The following is a 13,950-nucleotide window of genomic DNA, read 5'->3' on the forward strand; positions in this document are numbered from 1 at the left end:
TTGACCTCCCCAGGAGAGAGGAATTAGTTTTGAGCTTGCTTAAGCAAGGTTAGAGGAAACACAAATGAACCCATTTGAATAGAGCTGGGATTTGGCTGCTGAAATGATGTTGCTAAAGCATTCCTTTTCCTTTTGATTAGACTTTATATTGCAAATAAATTAGTTAATTCCAGCATAATTACTAAGGGGTTGGCTGTCCAGATCTCTGCTGAGTGATCCAGTTCCTGCCAGTTGCCTTAATAGTAATACAACGGATGCAAACATAGCAGACTCAGAAATCCCAGGCACCAGCAGAGTGGGTTCAAAGTGGTAATAGGAAAGCAAATAGAAAGTCAGTGGGGGCACGTTCTATGGCTGCCTGACCCTGGTTTGACTCGTTTCAAATACAATCCTTTTGCAGAGCAATGGAGCGTGAGTCCCTCAAATGGAACTCCAGGGAGAGTCCTTTGCTTCAAAGACTGAAAGGTTGGAAGAATTCATTGCATCTGCAAAGCCAAATGTCAAAAGTTGTGTTTCTCATTCCTCAGGCCTGTGGTTAACTAAGCCCTTGATTGACACTCTGCCGCACAGAACAGGGCGTGAGAGCTAGGGGCAGTGAGGCCTTCAGCTTGAAAAGCTGTCAGCATATGCTACCTTGTTTATTATCACATGTGACAAAAGACACAATGCAATGGGTCTCATTCATAGTAGTTGTGGCTCCCACTTGCTGTGTGCTTGCCACATGCCGGCACTGTGATCATTTCCTTATGCGCGTATCATCTCATTTAATTCTAAAACAGCCCCATGCGCGAGGCAAAATTAATCTCCAGTTTTCAGATGAGGAAACTGATGCTCAAACAAGTTAAGGTTCTCCCACAAGGAAACCCTAACCCAGCATGCATTGTCTGCGATTTCATATTTTAGTTGAAAACCACCTCGTTACATTACTTTAATGTGAGAAATGTACTATGTCCCAATGCCAAATGTGGGCAAGCTGTAAAGATTTTTTCATTCTAGTACTTTTCCCGGAGAAATGGTTTTCTAAATTATATTGATTACAATCAAAATAGCAAATAAAAGTAAATATACAAAATGAGTTTCTGTGGCCTAGTTTGATTTATGGACACACATTATACACATGAAATCCTTCTTGATTCATGTACTCTTGGAGTCATTCTGTGAGCCAATGAAAGCATAATTCAACATGCCTAAGGTCTTTATGTTTTGACAAATGCACTAATCACATTTGGGAGAATGTCACTGTATACATAAAGTATTTATCATATGAAAATATTGCTAAGCCAGCTGGCATGGCTCAGTGGTTGAGGGCCAACCTATGAATCAGGAGGCCGTGGTTCAATTCCTGATCAGGGCACATGCCTACGTTATGGGTTTGATACCCAGTGTGGGTTGTACAGGAGGCAGCTGATTCTCTCTGATCATTGATGTTTCTATCTCTCTCTCCTTCTCCCTTCCTCTCTGAAATCAATAAAAAATATTGCTAAATATTCAATGATTGGATGAATTTTCTTGCAAAGTCTCCTCAGTTCTTTGTTCCAACTAGGTGGTATATTGGTGTTAATAAAAGTGATTGAAACATCTATTTTATTTATTATTTTTTTCATCAGACCCAGATATATTGCTAAAAAATTTATGTTTAGGGATTACTCATTTATAAGAAATATTTTCTGTTCTGAATTTTACTGATTCTCTGGCAACCATTTTCAAGCATATTAGCGATAAGTCAGGCCAAAGGGTCAGTTTGTCAAGAGATTTTACAAGTATCACATTTTACCACACTCAAGAGGCACAACAAGGCAGGAAGAGATGTGGGCCACCAGCTCCTGGCACTGGATATTCACTATCTCTTGGGATGTATGAGGTCTCTTTGTCAAGAACATGGCTGGGTTGCCCAGCAGAGTTCTGAGTTAGGAAATGCCTTTATTTTATGCCCCAAATATTTAGTTTAAGTGGCTCTCTCTAGGGAGCTCTGTCTCATAAATCCACAGTTGCAGTCTGTTCACCACAGGAATCCCAAGCAAGGAGCATCCCGCTAAGCGTATCCATGAATTCAGATTCCCCTTCCAGCAATATCATTAGTTTACTTTCCAGGAGGTCACTAGCCTGTGTGCAAGATGAGATGGCATCCCTTGCTTTCTTTCTGTCTCCCTGGAGATCCCTTTAGTGTTGCTCGGGAGAGAGGTGGATCACAGACCAGGTGTGTGAACTCCCTTCTCCACAGTGAGGTCCACTGTTGCGTTTATAACTTCTTTTTATCACTTTGTTCAGAGCACTGATTAAGTTTAGAACCAAGATCAGCAGTTTAATTTCCATGTGATACAGGCATCAATGTTTCATGGTGAGGTACCATGTCTCCAGTGCAGGCCACCATGTTGGGAGTGAGGTTTTTTTTTTTTTTTTTTTTTTTTTTTTAGTTCCATTTGGAAAGGAAAGGGTGAGTAATAGGTAGATATGCTTCTACAAATCCAGGACCTACATTGGGAAAATACTTTAACAGATATAAGAGTGAGTAAGTACAGATCCAGGTTTTTGAAGGGCCCAAAGTTTATACAATTTTGGAGGCTTTCATTTTAATAAGAATAGAAAAATATTTCACTTGTGCACAATGATAAAAATATTGACCATACATGTTCAATATTGAGATTGAAAGGGACCCTTTTATTAGAGAGGGGTCCTGAGGCTGGAAGCTCATTAGCATCTCAGTAAATCTATCTGTAGGTGAATATACTTGTGCCAAAATAATTGCATCCAATAGCACTGGAGCTCAAAAAAAAAAAAAACCAAAAAAAAAAAAAAAAAAAAACAACAACAAAAAACATAAAAAATAAGTACACAAAATGACTGTGCCTTAAAAGATATTTAGGTATATTTAGGTAGAGGAAAAACAGAAATAAAAATATACAAAAAAATGTAGAGAATAAAGCTACAACATTTGCACAGAGTCTACTGTGGGTACTATTTTTTTTTAAATCCTCATCTGAGGATTTGTTTATTGATTTAAAAGAGAGGAGCGGAAAGAGATAGAGAGAGCGAGAGCGAGAGCGAGAGCGAGAGAGAGAGCGAGAGCGAGAGAGAGAGAGAGAGAGAAACATCAAGGTCGAAGAGGAACAGTAATCAGTTGCCTCCTGTATGCACCCTGACTGGGGTTGTAACCTGCAACCTAAGTATGTGCCCTGACCGGGAACTGGAACCCAAACTTTTGATGTATGGGATAGCACTCTAACTGAGCTACTTGGCCAGGACTACTATGGGCCACCATTTATCCAACACCTTACCCTATGTCTGGAGCTTTCACAATAACACAAAAGTAAATATTATGCTCTCTATCTTAAAGACAAATACAAAAGTAAAGAGTAGTCCCCCCCTTATCCATGGAGGATATGTTCCAAGATTCCCAGTGGATCCCTAAAATCACAGATAGTACTGAATCCGACAAATACTTCCCCCCATACCACATTCCTATGTAAAGGAATTACACATAGTTAGAAGTAACAGCAATAACTAAGAATGAAATAGAAAAATTAGAAAAAGATTGTAATAAAAATATGTGAATGACTGACTACTCCTGATTTTCAATCTAATTGTTCACCCCTTCAGTCTTCTATGTTACATTACATGGCAACTAGGTTTTTCTGGTTGCTTGGACTAATTCTTGAAGTCATACATGCTTAATATAGTTTTCTCACTTTCCACATGTATTCAGACTTGAACTTTAAACCTGGCATCTTCCCCTCTTCTTCCCTGCTACACCTTTGGTCTAACAACATCCAGAGTAATCTCTTCTATTGCATCAGCTTGACTACTTGCCCCATTGGCTTCCCAGTCCATTGAAAGTAAAATTCCAAATCTTCCAGCGAACCCAAAAGATGCTACTTAGCCTGGCCCATAGCCCTTGTCTGAGGTCATCTCCTAAAACCCCCCCACTTGTTCTGCTCTGGCCACACTTTCTGATCCTTAAACATGCAAGTGTGACACTGTTCCTGGTCAGGCTTTCAAACCTGATACTCCCTTGGCCAATAATGTTATTTCTCAAGTACATGTCTACAGACCTTCTTCCTCAATTCCTTTAGGTATTTATTGGAATATTTCCATATATAAGAGGCTTCTTTGACCACCTTATCAAATTGCACCCTCCCACAGCACAATCATCCATTTAATATGCCTTTTCTTCCATAATACTCATCAACATGTAACATATTATGTATGCTTATACTAATTTGCTTATCTTATAAATAGCTTATAAGCATTATGAAGTTATCTGAACCATCCAGGACATGCCTGGCATATATTATAAACTCCATAACTGTCATATTCTGTCAAATATAAAGTACCCAAGTTCATAAGACCCATCTTCATTTTATATATCACTATAGGAAAAATGTGCCAATTATATTATCATACAAGGCTTTTTTTATCATTTACAATTTTTGTATGTGTTGAAAGACTCAGGCTCACTTGTCATGGATGATAGTATATTACTGTTAATCATGTAGAAAAATATAAATAAAATAAGTTAGGGACAGAATGGCTTTCACACATACAGAGTTCAACTCTTATGAATCAACCTAGAGTTATCACTGCCCTTTGTTTCCCTTTATTTACAAAAGATCACTTCACTTGCCACTGGGAAAGTTAGTGCTACAGATTTCTTCATTAAAGAGCATACTGAGCTTGACTTTCAGGTTTTCTTTTAAAACACTGACATATCTTCTATACATTCTATGCTGGCTGGAGCACACTTTATCTACCAGAAGGTATTTATAGTGAGTTTTTAGACAGCACTCAGGATTCACATTCCTTTTTTCAAATGGTTCTAAAAGATGTCTTGACCAAGACATTAAAGAGTTATAATTAAACTGAAATATAATTAAACTCAAGAAGGGAAGCACAAACATTCCGCTAACATCAGTGGAAGTGAGAAAAACATGAGCATCTATGACCAAGGCTGGGTGTATCGAGGCAATTATGACTAATCACTATCTCCTCTGGGCAGCAACCAGTTAATGATGCCATTCAAGAGAAGGTCTTCAGAAATGTGAAAATATGTGTATCTTTTGGAAAAAAAATCAATCAACAGTTAATAAATCAATGGTTCAACTGTTCTAAGGAAGCCATGTAAGAGTAGCCTCCTGTAAGCTGTCTCATCAGTGTGGTGGCAGGTTGCCACCTCTCCAAGGAGGAGATCAAACCAGAACTTCACATCTTTCTCCATTGATTTTTATCTCTTTGATTCTGGCAACCATTCCTTGATTTAATGACTATTACTAAAGTTTAGAAACTTTCTGAAGGAGAATAAAAAAACCTAAAAGGAAGGCCAAACTGTCATTGGGATCCCTAGAGACCAATTAATGAAAAGCAATTCACACTAAAGTATGTGTGGGTTCAATAAAAATGTATTGAACTTTAAAGTTAATGGAGCAAAAATTAAGATCAGAGTCTCCATTTTTTGGAAAGAACAGTTTCCTAAGTCATTTAATTAATGTTTTATCCTAGGGGAAAAAATTAGTCCCAGTATGATAGTAGCAAGAGATTTACCAAATTAGACACAGGGAAAAAGGCATGAAGGTCCTAAAAGGCTTTGTCTTAGCATTACTCTTTTGGAATTAGAGAAAAAAAATGTATTTTGATATATCTATTTTTTTTTACTTCTTAAGGCATGCAGTAAATATGAATAAATGGCTAAAAATTGCTACCAAATCATATACCTGTGCAAAGAGATTTGCTTCTATAAATCAAGCCTGGAAAAACCCTTCTGCTCTTGGCTCCATTTAACCAGAGTGAGATAGTCCGGAACTTATAAAAATAGATGCACAAAAATTGGTCAACATCCCAATTATTAATGTGAAAAGAACACCCAAAAATCAGTGATGGAAAAAATAAAAGTGAACAATATACTCAAGAACAAGCCTCTAATCATATATAGAAACAAACAACAATAAAAAATAACACAATATCAAATTCCTCTACCAAAACAGAAATATCTTAAGTCAACATTTTAATACTTGTGGCTACAAGGTCAAGAAGAGCACTGCCTTTGCACCAGTAGGGGGTGTATGAATTGATATCAGTTTCCTTGAAAGCAGTTTGCTATATTGTAAAGAACCTAGAAAATGTTCACTTCCTTTTGCCCAGTGATTCTTCATTAAAAAGGTTTGGCTAAGAAAATAATCAGAGATTTGTACATTTTTACTGATCGTCAGTGTGGCTTTATCTATGATAATTAATTCTGGAAACATCTTAATGTCATATGTTCAAATACCATACAGCTTTAGAGACTTGATTCTAAAGAGCTTAGAGATTACTTTTCAATGTAATATTAAGTGGAATTATAGTATAACTTTATTACCATACACAGATGACTTAAAGAACAGAAATTAACTTTCTCATAGTTCTGGAGCTAGAAGTCCAAGATCAAGGTGCCAGGTTAGTTGGTTTCTTGTGTGGACTCTCTTCCTGGCTGTTGATGACCACTTTCCCCTGTGTCCTTCTTCTAGGACAGGACACAGAGAAAACCAGCTTTCTGGTGTCTCTTCTTCTAAGGCCTTAATCCCATCATGAGGGTCCAAACCTCATGACCTAATTTATTGAATTCTTTTCCAAGAGTTCCATCACCAAATACCATCATATTGGAGGTGAGAGTGTCAACATATGAATTTTAGGGGCAGACATAATTTAGTACCTAGCAGTGAGATAAGAACTAATGTTTATCTTTCTACCTTGTGTGCATCTAGTCATTCCAGCACCATTGTTTCTTTTCCACATTGAATATCCTCTGCATATTATTTAAAAAATAAAAGGCTATATATACAGGTGTCTATTTTTGAACTCTTCATTCTTTTCAACTGAGTGTTAGGTGTACCCTTGTGTCATTACCACACTGTCCGTATTATTTTAGCTTTCTAGCAAGTCTTAAAATAGATAGTGGAAATCTATCAGATATGTTCTTTTCCAGATTGTTTTAGCTATTCTATAAAATTGTTTTGCAGTTTTATACATATTTTAAACAACTTGTCATTTACCTCAGAAAAGTCAATTGAAATTTTTACTGTGATTATATTGTCTATATATTGATTTAGAGAATTTTCATCTTACTATAGAGTCTTTGAATTAATGAATGAGATACATGTCTCCATTATTTTTGTATTCTTTAATTTTTCTTAGTTATAGTTTAGTTTTTAATGTATAACTCTTTAACATATTTTGTTAAATCAAAGTGTATATTTTATATCTTGATGACTGTATAAGAGGCAATTTCAAACATTTCCCTTCCAATTATTTATAGATTACATATACAATAAAATTTATTTTTGTATATTGATCTTATATGCGAAATCCAATTGCTAAATTCACTTCTAAATTCTAGTAGCTTTTCATTAAGATTCCTTTAGATTTTCCCCCTTTACTAATTTAAGGGTAAAGAAGTTTGACTTTTTCACAGGTAATAATATTGGAGTGTAAACTCATTCCAGACTTAAGCATGGTAAATTATAGAGTTCTTGTGTATCTGCTGCTTCTTCAATGAAAGAGGCACCTAGTATCCCATAAATTTTCCTTAATTACCAGGTAGTATGAAGACAGCCACTCAGTCTTCCCCTTGTCTGTACCACAATGTCTTGCTGCACCTTGTCCCATTTTCTCTTGGCCTCAAATTCCTGACTCAAGATGGATAACATGAACTTCCCATTCTAGACATTGAGTTTATAATGATCTCTTCAGCATTTGCATGCAAGCTTCTCCCAAGCTTTTCCCTTGGCTTCCCATGTTTTTGGCTAAGGATATATCTTAGCAGAGTTCTTTAGGAAGAGAACTCTTCAGACTTAAGTAGAAGCTTCAATCATGAAATTAGAAAGCAGAAAAATTACATAATTTCTGATAAAGAGTAGGAGTAATCAAGTCCAGCCTGTGTAGCTCAGTGATTGAGCATCAATCTATGAACCAAGAGGTCACAATTCCATTCCTGGTAAGGGTACATGCCTGGGTTGCAGTCCTGACCCCTAGTAGGGGGTGTGCAGGAGGCAGCTGATCAATGCTTCTCTCTCATCACTGATGTTTCTATTTCTTTCTCTCTCCCTATCTCTTCCACTCTGAAATCACTAAAAATATGTTTTTTTAAAGATTAGGAGTAATCAAGACTCTCCAGTGCCCACTATGTGACCATACTATATGTGATGTATGCTTCTTTATATTTACTAACTTACTCTTCTCATACACATCTATGAAGTAGAGATTATAATTCTCCCCAGGAAAGACAAAAACTGAAGGCCAGAAAGGTCAAATGGAGCAAGCTAAATTATTAATAATGACAGAGCTGTGATCTAAATCTAGTTTTCCTTGGTACCCAGGACACATAGCAGTGTAGGTGTCAACATACTTAATCGACATTAAGATACTTGTTCTTTACGTTTTCTGGCATACAATTACAAAAACAACAAAGAAAAAGTACTGCTAAACCAAATAACAAACAAAAATGAAAACCAAACCAAACCGAGAAAGCTTGAGGATTACGGGCCTTATCTATTTTGAAATATTTATATATTTTTTCATGTACTTTAAAATTATTAAAAATCATCAGAATCATAGAAAACCAATTAATATTGAGTGTTAGATAAGCCAAAATGCACATCAAATAATTTGATGTTTTGGTGAATAATATCAATTTTGAAACCTGTGGTGAGCCAGTATATCCCCCTTAAAGACTTTGAAGAAAAACTAATGTAGACAGATACAAATGCAGTGAAAATACAGGGCAACCACTTTAAAAGCAAAAATAACTACTTGTTTTTTTAAAATCCCAAGACACCTACTGAAATGAGGAAACAAAGTATTTCAATTGCTCTACATAAAAATAGGAAAATAGGAGTACCCAGGGAAAAGATGCAGGCAAGGAGGCCCTGGGGATATATTGCTAAGTGATGAAAAATAAAGCAATCTCTTTTTATATGTACATCCACTAACTTTTGAGGCCAGCTAAAAAATGTATCATAAATTTTATGTCAGACAATCTCAAATCTGTAATCCATTTTTCATAACTATATGATTTAAAAAAAAATAGTGTACATGTAGAAAAATATTCATTTTCTTACGAGGATTTTTATTTCCTAATAAGTATCTAGAATGTGATTATGGTTACACTGCCAGTATCTAGGCAGACAGTTGAGTGAACTCACAGCCGCTAAGTAAATACAAGATTGGAGGCTTTTCAAGAAATCAATGTGCTTCAGACTTTAATAATACCTTCGTGCAAAAGGTGCAAAAGGGCTCCAGACTCTTAAAATTACTTCTGCTCAGTTTTTTTCCCCTTGAAAATTTTAAAAGACATCTGGCCTACCCTAGATGGATATTAGTAGAATCTGACCTTGAGTAAGTACTTAACTGTTTTGTAAGAAAAATCTTATGTAATTAAAATTGCTATATCAAGTGCAACAAAACTTCACTGTAATTACTTTATAATACCATAAATTCATTTTCAGAATGTGATGAACCACATCTCCAGGGCGAGGTCTGGTACATAAAATGTCTCTCAGATACAATCTAAAACCCAGGTCTTGTCTTGGATACATGATAACAATATCACAAACACATTTTGTGATATTGCATAAACACACTGATTTAGTTGATTGAAACTCATGTCTAAACCTTGTCTGTGGATAAGTGATTGGGAAATAAGCATTCACTTCTGACATTTATGAATTACAACTGCTGTATGTGCCTTAATATACTAAGTTTAAAACCTGAATTACCCATTCCATAAATTATGGATTTGTCAACATGTGTTCAGTCATTCTGAATTAATATTTATACCTTACAAATGTTATTAACATAAACATTTGGATAAATATTGATTAACTTATTTTAAACCTAAAAAATATATTTAAACAATTTTATATAAAACTTTTCACAATTGTTTTATTTATAAGCACTCAGAAAATAATGCCAGCAAGGACATGCTGAATTTTATGTAAATTCTATTGTACTAAAAATATAGTAGGATACAATATATTATTATAATAATATTGCAAACTATATTGTACTATTAATATAATTATGCAACTAGTTTGATGCCAACCTAAGAGACGGAAATAATTTTGAGTAAGATAATTAACCTGACAAAAAATTAACACAATTTTATTCTGGAGAAATTATGTGTTTGGTGAATTCTAACCTTTATAAAAACAGTGGTCAGTCTGGACACTGTTAGACTGAACCTTTCCTTCAGCTTACCTGTCACCTCCTACACTTGGTTGCTGCCCTTAGAGCTTACCTTCCTGATTCAAAGGTGAACCACGTGGAGTCCCGCCCGTATCTCCTCAGGGAGCTGAGAGGCCACATCACCAGTTTGACCTTGGCGTTGTGGATATCCCAGAGATAGATATTCTCATGAGTGATCTGCATTGTGCATTCGCCGTAAATATCCAGATTTGGTGTAGGCATCAGGTACACATTGAACCGCTCTGAAAAGAAACAAAGAATTGAGAAAAGAGGCATGACTGTAGATGTCCTGGATTGATTTGTCTACCTGCCTACAGCCCTCAGAAAGTGGTCTCGTGTTCCTGGGGGACATCCATATTCACTGCAAAACACTACTTTCTTCCATACTACGTATAAAAAAAAAGAGCTCAAGTATTTTCAATGATCCATTAGCTCACTCATCCTACAACTTTTTGTTGCATGCATTCTCTATTAAATGATTAAATTATATGGTGGAGAAATGAGTGAGGGTAAAAAGCTAAGTGAATTTCAGCCCAATTGCTGCTTCCTATCTGCTTCTTCACACACCTCAAGTGGATATCATACACACAATTCCTAAGAGGAGTGTCTTATTTAATTTAAGCAAGAATGTACTCATATTTTACCTCTGTGGCATGAAGTATTCAATGCACGCTCAGACTAACTGTCAAAACACATTGCATTCACTGTCACTTTCAGCCCATGATAATCGCAGGTATTCATTATTGCCTTCTGCAGGACTTCATAATGTGGTTTTTGGTATGCAAATATAAAAATAGAGAATTGTTTCATTCCTGGATATTTTATACTTTAAAATCTGATTATTGGGCAATAATTGCAAATATAATTTTAAAACTTGTGTACATCTTAAAGGCTACCACAAAATTTTGCAGCCTCTAATTCCCAGTTAAATGCATTATATGCTCTTAATTTTGGAAAATAAGATTAGTTTGTAAGTTCCAGGAAGTAAAAACTTTAAGATAACCTACAAAGTGTCTTATAAAATATCCCTAGTTCCTACTCTTAGTTTAAAGTAAGTGATAAATATTGGTTAACTACGAATAAAATAAATATTGCCATAATAAATATGGTTTGCAAGAATTGAGGAATTATAAACAAATAATGATCATGATAACAAAAATTGTAAGAATTATTGGCAGATAAATCCGTGTGAGTTTAAATTTAATTATGAATAGTGCTTTAAAGGCAGTGCTGTTGAATTAATTATTTTGAAAGGGATAATGGTGCAGCTGCAGTTGGAAGAGGATTGATATGTTTAGGAATGTGCTATCATCCATCAGAATGCCTCAATTTAAACACTGACTGCTTGTACTGAGCTGGCATTGTCTGTATAATAGAAAGAATCTTTTCTGTGGCAGGTATTTTGCAGAATAACGATTTGTTGATGCAAAAAAAGACAGTAAAATTGGATTCTACATAAGTTAAATTTAATTTAAGCATGATCACTTGAAATTTAGTAACCATGTGAACAATAGTTATAACCAAGTGTCTAGGTATTTTTGACTAAAATAATCTAATAATTCAATTTTTTACTTAGATTATTGACCTATAAAACTAATATGTATATGATTTCACATTCACTTCCTAAAAACAAATTAAGATAAATTCTAAAAATGATAAATGAAGAAATAACACTGCCCTATTAATTATTTGCAATAAAAAGCACACACACATATTTATGAAATATATATTATAAATTCAAAATTTCTCATGTGAAACCAAGTAAGTTATGAACATTTAGCATTAAAAACATCACCCACATTCCTACTACAATTCCCACACCAATGGGTTTGACAAGTAGTATACAAAAGGGGCATGATCTCATATAAGAGTATAAATGAAACTTAGACCAAACAGAGTTACTCAGGAATATAGAAAGTGCCTGAACAGCAGTCTTCTTTTCTTTGGTCAAGACCCTTTGGATGAAGTTCAGCTTTTACATTTGGAACTAATGATACATCAATGGCATTTATTGTGGACAAGGAAAATATTTTTATGAAAGTAGAAATGAAAACATTCATCTAAATCCCTTTCTTTCCATCAATTCCAGAGTCTGAGGATAGCAACCAAAGAATCACCGCTAAGAAGTCAAGAAATAATGCTGCTTTCAAAATACTGAAATAAATGAACATCATTCACCAATTTTACTATGCTTAGGGCCACATTGACCCTTGATATTCACACCATAGTTTGATGTTAAAAAAAAAAAAAGATGTAAAAAAATAATTGTGACATTGAGTGGCCTTCAGGTAGATGCAACACGAAACATCAGAGGACTCAGGAGAACCATATTTTCCCTGAAATGTCTGTGTGCTCTAATGTTAGCAGATAAATCCAGCGATGGTGAAGACAGAGTCTAATCTTCACAGTGGACATGGGGGAAAGCTGGAGAATAATAAATAAGTGAATTTAATAAGATTCACCTACTATAGGGCTCTAGATCTTTACATGTAAACACAAAGTGATTGAGTAACTTGCCCCAAGGAGTCCTTCCAGAGCCAGCTCCAGGCAACAGAGTGCAGGTGAAAGGTACCTGTGGTGGCCCTTCCCCCCTTGCCTGCCTACAAATTTCTGTCTTCACACACTTTGTTACCTAGCAACTCAAGTTAACCCATTCTTGATAACCCCTCTTTTAATGTTATTTCTTGCATTTTTTGAAAAATTTATCCTAAAGTATTTTATTTACAATTTTTAAATATTCAAATCCATCCTCCCCTCATTTCCAAGAATTAGAGATTCAATTAAAAACTAGACTAATGTCATCCAGCAGGAAACTAGGCACATAAAGATGAGAGCAGTGCATCAATTATCTAGTAAATTATACTCTTTCCTATCCCATCATCATGGGAGAAAGGTTTCTGCACTTGCTGTGAATAATTTTCTTGATGCCCTTACGTAAAACGGGCTGTTGCTAAAATTCATTATGGTTTCCATTGGAAAGACCATTTCAATATGACAAAGTTAAAATTGGCTCCACTAAAGAGACTTAAAAAAATATTTATTGTTGAAAGTATTACATATATCTCTCCTTTTCCCCCATGGGCCACTCCCTCTACCCCCAGCACATGTTCCCATTCCCCCAACTGTCTGTATCCTTTGGTTATGCTTATATGTGTGCATACAAGTCCTTTGATTGATCTCTTACCTACACACCCCACCCTCACCCTCTCCTGTCTTCCCTCCGAGGCTTGACGGTCTGTTTGATGCTTCTATGACTCTGGATCTATTTTTGTTCATAAGTTTATGTTGTTAATTATACTCCACAAATAAGTAAGATAATGTGGTATTTATATTTCTCAGACTGACTTATTTTGCTTAGTATAATGCTCTCCAGGTCCATTGATGCGGTTGCAAATGGTAAGAGTTCTTTTTTATAGCAGCGTAGTATTTCATTGTGTAGATGCACCATAGTTTTCTATCAACTCATCTGCTGATGGGCATTTACGTTGTTTTAAAATCTTATCTTAGTTATTGTGAATTGAACATAGGGCTGCATATATCCTTTTTGGTGTTTCTTGTTTCTTGGGATATATTCCTAGAAGTGGGATTACTGGGTCAAATGGCAGTTCCATTTTTAGTTTTTTGAGGAAACTCCATAATGTCTTCCACAGAGGCTGCACCAATCTGCATTCTCACCAGCTGTGCTGAGGGTTCCTTTTTATCCACATCCTTGCCAGCACTTGGCATTTGTTGATTTGTTGA

The 13,950-nt window shown here is 35.5% G+C and overlaps 1 protein-coding gene across 1 annotated transcript in view; it reads right to left on the bottom strand.

Moving 5' to 3' along the window:
- DOK6 (docking protein 6) overlaps nucleotides 1-13,950 on the bottom strand; it is a 234,342-nt gene that overhangs the window by 78,671 nt on the left and 141,721 nt on the right. The window contains exon 5 of the mRNA XM_036418685.2: nucleotides 10,262-10,451. Coding sequence (XP_036274578.1) covers nucleotides 10,262-10,451 — 190 coding nt within the window. The remainder of the gene's footprint in view (nucleotides 1-10,261; nucleotides 10,452-13,950) is intronic.

Source organism: Pipistrellus kuhlii, unplaced genomic scaffold (assembly GCF_014108245.1).
Source record: "Pipistrellus kuhlii isolate mPipKuh1 unplaced genomic scaffold, mPipKuh1.p scaffold_m20_p_6, whole genome shotgun sequence".
NCBI classification, from domain to species: domain Eukaryota; kingdom Metazoa; phylum Chordata; class Mammalia; order Chiroptera; family Vespertilionidae; genus Pipistrellus; species Pipistrellus kuhlii.